The sequence below is a fragment of the Theropithecus gelada genome, chromosome 13, assembly GCF_003255815.1.
Source record: "Theropithecus gelada isolate Dixy chromosome 13, Tgel_1.0, whole genome shotgun sequence".
In the NCBI taxonomy this organism is placed as follows: Eukaryota; Metazoa; Chordata; class Mammalia; order Primates; family Cercopithecidae; genus Theropithecus; species Theropithecus gelada.
The window spans coordinates 18,276,502-18,289,838 of record NC_037681.1 but is presented as its reverse complement, the minus strand read 5'-3'; the positions used below and the strand labels follow the sequence as shown (position 1 = coordinate 18,289,838).

The 13,337-nt window shown below is 43.2% G+C and overlaps 1 protein-coding gene across 1 annotated transcript in view; it reads right to left on the bottom strand.

Moving 5' to 3' along the window:
- MGAT4A (alpha-1,3-mannosyl-glycoprotein 4-beta-N-acetylglucosaminyltransferase A) overlaps positions 1-13,337 on the bottom strand; it is a 126,488-nt gene that overhangs the window by 9,781 nt on the left and 103,370 nt on the right. The window contains exons 10-13 of the mRNA XM_025353619.1: positions 11,659-11,766; positions 11,350-11,543; positions 7,913-7,991; positions 6,627-6,693 (exon numbers count right to left, since the gene is read on the bottom strand). Coding sequence (XP_025209404.1) covers positions 6,627-6,693; positions 7,913-7,991; positions 11,350-11,543; positions 11,659-11,766 — 448 coding nt within the window. The remainder of the gene's footprint in view (positions 1-6,626; positions 6,694-7,912; positions 7,992-11,349; positions 11,544-11,658; positions 11,767-13,337) is intronic.

Here is a 13,337-nt window from a genome sequence, read left to right as displayed (position 1 = left end):
GCCAGGAGAGAATGACCTTGATCTCTACTGCACCTACTCACTCATCTCTGCTGTTGGAGAGTAGAAGCACACACACACTACATTAGAAAATGAGCATGGCTGTCTTCCAAAACAAACTTTATTTATGGACACAGAAATTTGAATTTTATATAATTTTCACATATCACAATGTATTCTTTTTACTTTTTTAACCATTTAAAAATAAAAAAAGAAAAAGACTTAAAAAATGTTTTTAGATCACAGAGTATTCAAAAACAGGTGGAGGGCCAGATGTGCCCCATGGGCTGTAGTTTGCTGATCGCATGCTGTTACATTATGTGATCCATCGTCCAGTCTCACAACATAGTAATTAGATTAATCATAAGATAAGGTACATTCAGATTGAAAATTCACAGCAGAGCAGGCTTGTACTAATTTGTATTGTAAATGTTGAACCTAGAGCTTCCAAAGTAATGCTTTTATTCAAAAATCATTAATAAACTTATTTCATAGAAGTTTGTCCATACTTGGTGCTGGACTGGGGTAGCAGGTAGGTGCTACCAAAAATTATTATTGAATATTGAATTGGACAGGGGATTCAGAGCTTAAAACTATTGCAAAACTTGGAACATTTTAACCAATGCGACACTGAATACTGTCACCTGATGAGTTCATTTAATTAGAAAAATAATTACCAAATGATAACTAGCTTCATCAAAACACTCTCACCCAGCAATTTGTCCTCTCCCATGTATAAGAACAGGATATACACTGCAGCAAAAGATTGCAAACAACCTAGGTATCCATCACTAGGAGTCTGGCCAAATAAATGACAATATGCTGATACAAGGGAATTCTAGGCAGCCAATTAAATGACTGAAGAAAAAATAAAAAGAATAAGCCAGGCACAGTCGCTCCCAAAGTGTAATCCCGGCACTTTGGGAGGCTGAGGCAGGTGGATTATCTGAGGTCAGGAGTTCGAGACCAGCCTGGCCAACACGGTGAAACCCCGTCCCTACTAAAAATATAAAAAATTAAGCCAGGCATGGTGGCTTGCACCTGTAATCCCAGCTACTTGGGAGGCTGAGGTGGAGAGAAACGCTCGAACTCAGGAGGCAGAGGATGCAGTCAGCCAAGATTGTGCCACTGCACTCCATCCTGGGCAACAGAGCGAGACTCCATCTCTAAATAAATAAATAAATAATGAAGAAACAGTTGAAGATAATGCAGTTGAAGATTTGCTTCTCTTCCTAAGTCTATATTGTAGAGAAACTCTCATACATGTGCATAAGTGTTCAAAGCAGCCGTGTTTATTACAGCAAAAACCTGGACACAAACTTTATGACCAAACAGAGAACAGATTGTGCTATCCACAGAATCCATCCATACAGGAGTGAAAACGAATGAGTCGTAAACCCACACCCCCACATGGATGAATCTCACAATTGTGAGGGGGAAGAAACCAAATTGTAGACTACAGAAAGATATTTATATCAAATGTGAAAACAGGCAAAATCCCACTGTGCATTGCTTAGGAATATATTCCACAAGTAGTAAAAATGGAAATGGTAACCATAAAATTCAGGTATTGAAGGAGAAGAGAAGCTATTAGGGTATAGCTTTGGGTAGAAGGAGAAGAGAAGAGAAGCTATTAGGGAAGGACAGCTGAATTGGCACATCTTAAGCTGGAGGGTGGATACAGGTACTCAGCATATTATTACTATTAAAACATTTAAAGTTCATGTTCCATATTTCATAGGCATTTCGTTCCATGAAAAAAAGAGATGTAAAACTGGGTTATAGGGCATATCATTTGTGTGTGATGATGTGTTGTTCTTAGAGAACATATCCAGATATTGTTATTTACGCATAGAATACTCCTGAAGGGACACAAATCATTACAGGAACTGCCTCTCAGAAGCGCTGGGTAGGAGAGGGAAGAAAAGGGAAGAAGACTCAAGACTACTGTTTTAGATTTGTATTTGGTACCGTGTGTGTGTAATGACTTTTCAGAAGGCAAATTTAGCCTTTGTCCTTAACCCAATGGTCTGGAAGGTAAGTATTAAAAGACAGGAAAGAAGAGAAAAAGTGAAGGAAATTACCAGAATGACTGGAACCCCACACTCCTGGCACTGATAGGCACGGCCAAGGCTATATTCGTGGCTCCCCTCCGCCTGCCATGCCTGACCAGTGGCCCTTTCCTTCTCCCGCTGGCTCTCTGCAGAAGGTTCTTCTGCCGTCTCACAGCTTTAACCCACTGAAATAGAACTAGTATTTCTTCCACAAGACCACTCCTAGCTATCAGGCTCTTCTCTTCTAACCCCACCCCATCCACCCTCGGGTCTCCACTGATGGCCAGCTGATGGTCTACTGTTCTTGCCAATGCCTTCACGCCTAAGTTGCTACCCAGTCTGATCCAATTTAAATTCAAGCCCCTCTCCAGGGTCAGTCTTGGCGATAGGGAAGTGGAGCAGGGAAGTGCTGGGTAGAGAAGGGCATGAGCCCTGGCTAGAGCTCCACCCTCGGGCCTGCACCCACCGACCTAGGTGAGGACAGGCATTTCTGTCTTCCTGCCCAAATGTTGCATTTCCCAAGACCACCCTGGCCTGCCACGCCCCCATATGTGCCACAAAAGCCCTGAGACCCTAGCAGGCAGGCACACAAGCGGCTGGACGTGGAGGGGAAGGGAGCACGCGGGCAGAAGAGCACACCCACAGATGCCGTCGGGCCATCAACAGGTGGAATGACACGGAATGTGGCCGGGGCAGTCGGAGGAGAGCCTAGGCCGCTGAGCAGTCCGACTCCAGGGCAAAATGGTCTCCCTTCTGGCTCTCCCATCTGCTGAGCGCTACCTCCACCCAGTAAAACCTGGCACTCCTTCTCCAAGCCCACGCGTGATCCAAGTCTTCAGGTACACCAAGGCAAGAAACCCTGGGATACAGAAAGCCTCTGTCCTTGTGATAAGGCAGAGGGTCTAATGGCCGGGTGCGGTGGGTCACGCCTGTAATCCCAGCACTTTGGGAGGCCGAGGCGGGTGAATCACAAGGTCAGGAGCTCGAGACAAGCCTGGCCAGCATGGTGAAGCCCCATCTCTACCAAAAATTCAAAAAATTAGCCAGGGGTGGTGGCACGTGCCTGTAATCCCAGCTACTCGAGAGGCTGAGGCAGGAGAATCACTTGAACCCCGGAGGCAGAGGCTGCAGTGAGCCAGGATGGCACCACTGTACTCCAGCCTGGGCGGCAGAGGGAGAGACTCTGTCTCAAAAAAAAAAAAAAAAAAAAAAAAAAAAAAAAGGCAGAGGGTCTCCATTGAGCTAACAAACACAAGCCACCTATGGACAGCTAAACTAAAAAAGCACCTTGTAACACGCACACACTGGGGCCTCGGAGCTGTAAACATTCACCCCTAGACACAGCCTGGGGTCAGAGCCCCACAGCCGGCCCTTCTGCATGCTCCCCTACGGGTTTGAGCAGCAGGGTACCCAAGAAACAAGCCACACCCCCAGACACGCCCTGAAAGGCGGATAAGGGAACTTTTCCTGTTTCAACCGCAGCTTGTTTGCACTCCAAGAGAGCTCTTACTAGCATCTCTTTCCCTAGCTCTCCCTGTTCAACTTTCCACTGGGATCAGATTTGCTCTCTGTAGCTACTATCTCTAATTGCTTAACTGTAGCTACCATCTCTAATTGCTTAACACTAAAATTTCCATTGTATTCCACAGCACCCTTAGGCTTGAACTGCCCTACATTCTGGTTCAAGTAAGTCATCCCCCTCTTTAGGGAGAACTACAGAGCTCTCCGTTCTTCTGACCTGCCTCTCCGTTGGGCAGAATCTCTACACCACTGCTCTGGGTCCTTGGCAAGGACGGCAGCCCCTTCTCTTGGAGTGACATCTTGCTTTAGGATCAGAGCACTGGTCGTGGCAGTAGCCCTTGGTTTTTGTCTTGTTTTGTTTTGTTTGAGACAGAGTCGCCCAGGCTGGAATGCAATGGTGCAATCTTGGTTCACGGCAACCTCCACCTCCTGGGTTGGGTTCAAGCGATTCTCCAGCCTCAGCCTACCAAGTAGCTGGAACTACAGGCATGCACCACCACACCTGGCTAATTTTTGTATTTTTAACTAGAGATAGGGTTTCACCATGTTGGCCAGGCCGGTCTTGAACTCTTGAGCTGGTGATCCGCCTACCTCGGCCTCCCAAAGTGCTGAGATTACAGGCGTGAACCACCGTGCCCAGCCAAGCCCTTGGTTTTCTCGGCTGGTTTCTGCTACTGGACTGGGGCAGTGAGCTGGGGCAGCGGTGATCAGGGCCAAGTATTCTCCCCCTGCTGTGCCTGGGGCACACTTCTGCCCAGATTCATCCGCTGCTCTTGTCTGGAACAAAGCTTCTGGAACAGAACTGGAGGTAAGGACAGATGCTGGCAGCCTGACCTTCCTGGGGAGATGCCACAGCCCTAGCCTAGAAGCTGGCAGGAGAGTCCAGGTACAGTCCAGGCTGTACCTGCACAGGGCAGAGCTTCTGTCTCCCTGAGCTGGGGTGGTGTGGGTGATGAGGCTGGTCCTGGTTCCCTCCCCGAGATCTGGGAGATTCTCATGAATAAATGTTCCTCCATTTGCTGCCAGCCCTTAGGACAATCTTCACAGATTTAAAATAGTTTTTAAAAAAAAATTTTCACCAGTTATAACTGTTTTGCTACCGAGAGGGTCAAGGAAGCTCCTCACACACAGTTCCATTAAAGACTTCTTAAGGAAGCAGAATTTTCTACATTCAGTTGAAAAAAGATCAGCTGCTCTTTAGTGCTGTTCTGTTTGATTACACAAGGTCCTAGGCTGATGATCCAGAAGTTCTCTTCTCATTCTAAGAACATGAGTTGATATTTTAGATGGTCATTTTCTTCAAATTACTATAGAGATATTTAATATAGATGTCTCTATTTCCTATGCTACTTTTGTAATCTAGAACATACCATTCTCAGAAATTTAATAAGTGACAGGTAATGGGGTAATAAATGTCTTGGATACTCGGCTGATTTTGTGTATATTTCTAGAGATGGGCTAAGATATTGCCCAAATGTAAAAATCATTCATCCACCAAAACTAGAAAGAAAGTAGCCAGGGTTATTGTGCAAGCCTCTTAGCAACGGCTGAATGACACCTGCCAAAGGTAGAACCGCACTAGAAAGGGCTTACAAATGTTATCTATGCTATAGACCTACAGTATCAAGTTACCAATATTCGCTCTTGCCTAATACTAAGAGAAGCATTCGTTTGTTTTAAGCAAAAGGAAATGTACAGTTATTTATTGAGTCTGTGTCTACCAAGTAACAGGCCCTGTTAACTACAGGACATGCAGGGGAGACACAGCCCCTCCCTCTCCGGGGGGAGCGCACAGAACGGAGCTATGGAACGACACAATCACACAGCAAAGGCGCACACCGGGGGGTCTGAAGAGCAGGGAAGAGGGGCCACTAAATGGGCAGATTAAAGGTGAAAAAGCATTTATTAGAAGGAAAAATAATTGACCAAACATTTCAGGCACAGACAATGGCTAGAGATGTGGCTGCCCGGAGAGTGTGGGGCCTTCATCAGAGGAACAACAGTCTCAGGGCTGGAGAGAAAGAGCGAGAGAAAGTCACAGACGTGAAGGTGGGTGGGAGCTAAGGGATCGGATAACGAAAAGGTCTCAGGATTCTAGTTACGTTTCAGAAAAGTAACTGCAGTGGCTCTAGAAAGCCACAGCAAGACGCAGTCCCTCCCTTGGCTGTCAATCGGAGACACGGGGCAGACTGCCCCTCACAGACAGGGCGACTCAAGGCTTTCAGATGAAAAACTGACAGATTTGTGGTAATGGACAGCAAGAAGAGGGCGGTCTTCAGGGTGACTCCCAAGGTTAGGCTTAGGCGACCAGATGGATAGGGACAGCAAAAACTGGTGACCAGTAAAGAAATGTGGGTGTTACAGATGCTCGTGGTAGGCGGCTTGTGGCCGGCAGGTATAAGGCTATGTCAGTGGACATCTCAACACAGGTGTGATGCTGGAGAAGGGGGGAAGGGGCTTGAAGCACAGATTCTGGCCTGTCCTGTGAGCTGAGACCGGAGAGGAGCTGAGACCGGAGAGGAGCTAAGCCCGTCCAGTAGGAGGCAGTACAGGCAGACTCCCTATCAGCATCAACAAGAGCACGGCAGATGGAGCCGAAGGAGCAAGAAAGACGAGCTAGTCAGGTGTTCGAGACCAGCCTGGCCAACATGGTGAAACCCCGTCTCTACTAAAAATGCAAAAATTAGCCGGGCGCAGGAGTAGGCACCTGTAATCCCAGCCACTTGGGAGGCTGAGGCAGAATTGCTTGAACCTGGGAGGCAGAGGTGGCAGTGAGCTGAGATCGGCCACTGCACTCCAGCCGGGGCGACGGAGCAAGACTCCGTCTCAAAAAAAAAAAAAAAAAAAAGAAAGACGAGCTAGTGAACCAATCTGTGATATGAAATCCTACTTGGGTCAAATAATAAAAGCAAGTACTACAACACAGCACACATAAAACCCTGGAGGACACTGGGAATTGTAATCCTCAAGTTGCTTAACATCTGAAAAGAACTTAAAAGTACTTCAGGAGCAAATCCACAAAAATAAAGGCCATTTGACTAAAGCAGATATTACCTATTCTGAAATAGCCATCTTCTAGTCGTTTGTCTTTGGTTTCTTTGCTTATTTCCAAACCTTCACTCTACAATAAAACAAAAGCATTAATTTCAAAAATAATTCTTTCTATTTAACCTAAGTTATCAATATATCTTAATATAGATGAAGTGGCATTTGTAACACAGCTATCCCTAAAAAGAGAAATATCATCTCAGTCTTGAACTTTAAAAAACGTATTATATTAATAATAAAAGGTGTTTTCTTAAGCCATCATTTGAATCTGTATATAATATATTGGTGGTTGGAAATGAAACATTAAATCAATTAAATAGAACAGTATTTTCTATTAAAACTATAGATGAACTGTGTAGTTAACGTGAAAGAAATCTAAGAATTCCATAGAGACCAATAATTAAATTGTGTATTAATTAACAGGCAGTAAAAACACATAGAATTTGGGACTCAAAATACAATAGCAAGTAAACACTAAAGAAAACAATGATTCAGGCCAGGCGCAGTGGCTCACGCCTGTAATCCCAGCACTTTGGGAGGCCGAGGCAGGTGGAACACGAGGTCAGGAGATCGAGACTATCCTGGCCAACATGGTGAAACCCAATCTCTACTAAAAATGCAAAAATTAGCTGGGCGTAGTGGCACGTGCCTGTAGTCCCAGCTACTTGGGAGGCTGAGGCAGGAGAATCACTTGAACCTGGGAGGCGGAGGTTGCAGTGAGCCAATATTACACCACTGTACTCCAGCCTGGCGACAGAGTGAGACTATATCTAAGAAAAAAACAAAACAAAACAAAACAAAACAAACAAAACGATTCATTTCTTTTCCTAGTAGAAACGTTCATATTATTTACAACCTCCACCTCCCAGGTTCAAGTGATTCTCATGCCTCAGCCTCCCGAGTAGCTGGCACTACAGGCGACTGCCACGATGCCTGCTTAAGTTTTGTATTTTTAGTAGAGATGGGTTTTGCCATGTTGGCCAGACTGGTTTTGAACTACTCCTGACCTCAAGTGATCCACCCGTCTCAGCATCCCAAAGTGCTGGGATTACAGACGTGAGCCACCAGGTCGGCCTGTTATTTTCCAAGATAAAACGAAGGCTGTTTCTATGAATGTGTCAAATGCACTCGTCAAATATAAAAGTTCTTCATATTTCAAAAAAATTAATATTATTCACCATTGAGTCCTGCAAATCATGAGAATTTTCTTTCCCCTTAAAAACAAGAAAAGCTTCAAGCTAAGTCTACTAGTATAGTTGTTAGGGAAAGGTAAGAGGAAAAAGCAGTCATACCTTAAACGGCAAAACTTCCACAGTTGTGTTTAGCAGAATGTCTCCAGGATGTTCTTGGTTGCCGCTATGGAACAAATAACTGAAAATACAAACATCCAGATAAAAACACAAGTTGGGCTAGATTCTACAAAGATTCAAGAAAATGAGCTTACCTTAGAGTCAACTTTTCTGGACAAGACTCTAAGCAAGCAAAGTTGACAATGATAGAGCTTGTAATAACTGCACAGTATGTGTTCTGAAAGGTTGTAGGGGACTTAAAGACTTAAGAGCATGACCCCTAGTTCATTCCTTCTGTCAGAAACAATGTTTGCTGCTTAACCTAATAATGTACCTAGACATTTTCAAAAAGGATGACAGTTTTATGTCACTGTCTATAATGCTTTAAATATTTAAACCTCTTCCCAGGAAGAGTCAAAATTATAACACCTATGTAATACTATTGTATCTTGTATCAGAAAAAAACTTTACTAGGACAACCGGTAGTCATGACATGTCCAAAGACCAGTTCTAGGCTGGGCGTGGTGGCTTACACCTGTAATCCCAGCACTTTGGGAGGCCGAGGCAGGAGGATCACTTGAGGCCAGGGGTTCAAGATCAGCCTGGGCAACATAGTGAGAACTTGTCCCTACAAAAAAAAAAAATTAGCCAGGCATGGTGGTATGTACCTGCAGTCCCAGCTACTCAGGAAGCTAAGGTGAGAGGATTGCTTGAGATTAGCCCGGAAGGTCTAGGCTACTGTGAGCCATGACTGTGCCACTGCACTCCAACCTAGGTAACAGAGCCAGAACTCATCTCTAAATAATAATAATAATAGTAATAAATAATAATAAAAGAAACAAAGACTAGTTCTATCCAATACAAATAACTTTAATATAAGTATACTAAAAGTAAATTAACCTCTTAAAATATCTGAATATCAATATTAAAACATTTGAAGAATGACTAATTAATGATACATGGTGACAGATCTAAAATACTCTGTGGGTATGAGTATAATACTGTTTTGATACTCTGAAAACAAACTAGTAAGTATGCGTATGTGTCAGTGTGTGAGGAAGGGTGGAAACAAGGTAAGACATGCAAAGTATGTCTGAATCTAAACCTAACTTGAGTTCAGCTGCATGGTTAAAAGTTTAGGCTTAGGAGTCAGAAAGACCTGGGTCCAAATCCTGGGTCTCTCACTTACTAGAATTTTCACCTTTCACGAGTTTCCTCAGCTTTCTGCACCTGAGTTCCTTCTGCAATGCAGATAGTCCCATCTACCTCAGACGACTGCTCCAATCAGTTCAGGAGAACTGACAAAAAGTCCCCTGCACATTCAAAACGCTCAGCCAGTCACAGTGTGGTTACGATACAGTTACAGCCCGCAGGACGGGAGATGTGGCTGTAAAAGGGTAACATGGGAATTCTTGGGGGTGATAGAAACGGTCCTTATCTTGATACAGTGGTGTCAAAACCATAGTCTGCAAGATGCTACCCTTGGGCAAGTGGGGTGACAGGTACACAGGACGTCTCAGTTTTACTTCTTACAGCTGCTTGTGAATCTACACTTTCTCAAAAGTCAAAGACTAAGAAAAAGAAATTGATTGTTGGCCAGGTGCGGTGGCTCATGCCTGTAATCCCAGCACTTTGGGAGGCCGAGGTGGGCGGATCACCTGAGGTCGGGAGTTCAAGACCAGCCTGACCAACACAGGGAAACCCCATCTCTACTGAAAAAAAATAATAATAAATTGTTGAGGGAAAAAGCACACAAAATAAATATATCAAGTCAAATGAAATCGTCCCTGTTATCTCACCTCTATTAACAGTTTAATAGATATTTTACAGATTTGTTCTATGTACATAATATATGTAAAATATTGCTTTTATTATTTCAAAAAATCCTTCTATAATCTATAAGTCTATATCTCTATATAGAATGCTATATATTCTCGAATCCTATATACATAGAATGCTATAATCTGTAAAATGATAACGATTATCTATAAAGTTATAAAATTTGCTTTTAACCCCACTTAGTGCATATCTAAAAAATTTTTCATGCCAATACATATTAATCTATGTCATTATTTTTGATGACTGTTTACAGCAGTCCACTGCGTGGCAATATCATTTTATTTAACCAAACACACGCTAACGGACATCTATGCTGTTTCTAATTCCATGCTGGCTCTCTGAGTGGTAAACAGTATCTCAAAGTGCAGAATATTACTAATAGTATAAAAATGAACTTTAACAGCAAAAACAAATAAATGCTCATGCGAGCGCTAAAAATTATTCAAAACTATTTCTGTATGTTCTTCCAGTGGTATTCCCATTGCTTAAAACATTTTTACAACTTGAATTCCTCTTTGGAATCAGTTGAGAGTAACAAAAGAAGATTATTCACATCGTATCACAGCTCTAAACTGTTTCTGACCACCTTAAATAGAATTACTGACAATGACTTCTGGTGGGTTCTAGAAATCAAATTAGCCCTCCCATCAGGACACACAGAACGAAATACCACCAAGTGGGGCACTATGTTCTTTTAAGTCTGCCGCGGCCAATCTGGGGAACACACCCAAACCTGAAGAAGGACTGAAGGAATCATGACTATTAAATTAAAAATAGGCCAGATGCAGTGGCTCACACCTGTAATCCCAACACTTTGGGAGGCCGACATGGGTGGATTACCTGAGGTCAGGAGTTTGAGACCAGCCTGGTCAACATGGTGAAACACCATCTCCACTAAAAATATACAAAAAAAATTAGCCAGGTGTGGCAGGCACCTGTAATCCCAGTTACTTGGGAGGCTGAGGCAGGAGAATCTCTTGAACCCGGGAGGTGGAGGTTGCAATGAGCTACATCGCACCACTGCACTCCAGCCCGGGCAACAGAGCGAGACTCTGTCTCAAAAAAAAAAAAAAAAAAAAAAAAGAAGAAGAAAGAAAGTCCTAAATTTTGTAAAATGAATATAAATGCTCAAAAACATAAAACGGCTGTAAATTTCTCCCTGGTGTACCGAAAATCACCTAGCATTTGTAAAACCATTGACTAAAAATAGTCATACTCTGTCAAATCTGTCATTTCAACCAAATTACAGGGCTAATCAAGTAGGTCCAGATCCATCTTCAAGGGACATGCCAGGATAAAGACATAAACACTAATTTGAGATTTTTGAGAGTTGTGCATAAAAGTATTAAAAAAATTATACTAGATGGAAGTCCAGAAATACCAACGAAGCTCACCAAACATGTCAAATGTCGATGTTACATCTGAACACAACACACTCATTTTATTATGGAGTTGTTTTACATGTAATTTAAAGCCCAACATTTTGGAGCCCACTGTGTCCCCACATCTGTCATGCACACACACACACAAATCTATTGTAAATCACATTATGAATAAGAGGTCTGAATTGTAAGATCACAAACATTTCAGTAATCACCAACCTTTCTACATTGACTGGTTTATCAAATTTAAACAAGATGTAGTCTCCAGCTATCGGCGTGATAGCCCAGAAAAAATCCTCTCCCATGTAAGTCTTCTCCAGCGTATGCCCTTGGTAGACCTTCAAGGAAGTAGACACCTCTGCAGGCGGGTTTACATGGATTTTAAGAAGTAACGGTTTCATGTAATCTTTATCCTGGGAGCAAAGACATACATGTTATTAAGTAATATACAGCTTATTTAAGAAGAAAAACAATAATTATACCTTAACAAGTTGTATGTTCATGAGAAAATAAAATTAAGTCACCAACCGTGAGTTTTTGGATTTTTCCTGATAGTGATGAGTGCAGACCAACGTGTTGGAAAAGGGAAGGTCTGAAGCGAATTCGCAGATTTGCTTTCTGTCTATCACAGTGTTTCTAAATATTTAAAAAAAATCATGTTAGTGTTGCATAATAAAGTGAAATCTTGCCCTCACCGGGAAAATGAGAAGTCCTTTATTAAAATATTGAAAAGAAGGGCAGGGCATGGGTGGGTCATCCCTGGTAATCCCAGCATGTTGACAGGCCGAGGCAGGTGGATTACCTGAGGTCAGGAGTTTGAGAGCAGCGTGGCCAACATGGTGAAACCCCGTCTCTACTAAAAATACGAAAATTAGCCAGCTGTGCACGCCTATAATTCCAGCTACTCGGGAGGCTGAAGCAGGAGAATCACTTGAACCCAGGAGGCGGAGGCTGCAGTGAGCCGAGATCGTGCCCCTGCACTCCAGCCTGGGTGACAGAGTAAAACTCTGTCACCAAAAAAAAAAAAAAAATTGAAAAGAAAACAACATCAAGTCATAATTACAAGTCATATTTTTTTCTAGTCTTTGAGGCACTAATAGATTTGCTGCTTACTTGATAGACAGTCATGATCCAGAAATTTAAAATAAGCATAGTTAAAGGAAGAATGAAGGGTCTAATTTCAACCATCCTTCAACACATGTCAATAAAGATTTGACTTTTAACATTAAAATGCACAAACTATAGACTAGGGGGTTGGTTCGAATATACAAAATATTTTTGATTGAATAATATAATGAAGAATTTGCAAATTATAAATGGCGCATTTTGTTGCATGAAAGCAACTTGAAAATGTGAGGCACTCATTTGCCTAGAAGCAAGTAAATGATATGAAAAATTCCACAGACAGTCTCTGTCAACACAGGGAGGGACACCTATGTTTCTTTTTTTTTTTTTTGAGATGGAGTCTCGCTCTGTTGCCCAGGCTGGAGTGCAGTGGCGCGATCTCGGCTCACTGCAAGCTCCGCCTCCCAGGTTCACGCCATTCTCCTGCCTCAGCCTCCTGAGTAGCTGGGACTACAGGCGCCCGCCACCACGCCCGGCTGATTTTTTGTATTTTTAGTAGAGATGGGGTTTCACCGTGGTCTCGATCTCCTGACCTTGTGATCTGCCCGCCTCGGCCTCCCAAAGTGCTGGGATTACAGGCGTGAGGAAACTTACAGTGCCCCATGGTCTAGATGTTCCATCTCAACCTGTCCTCATGCGTGGGCCCGTGTGTGAAGGCTATGCAACACCGAGGACCCCCTTGACAGGTATTTTTAGACTTTTCATTTTCAATAACTTATATAAGTTTGGGACCCAAAAAAATCAAAAAACACATATGTATAAGAAATTTACACTTGGCTGGGCATGGTGGCTTATGCTTGTAATCCCAGCACTTTGGGAGGCCAAGGTGGATGGATCATCTGAGGTCAGGAGTTTGAGACCAGTCTGGCCAATGTGGTGAAACTCCATCTCTACTAAAAATACAAAAATTAGCAGCCGGGCCTGGTGGCTCACATCTGTAATCCTAGCACTTTGGGAGGCTGAGGCGGGGGCGATCATGAGGTCAGGAGATCGAGATCATCCTGGCCAACACAGTGAAACCTGGTCTCTACTAAAAATATAAAAATTCGCCAGGCATGGTAGCGCGTGCCTGTAGTCCCTGC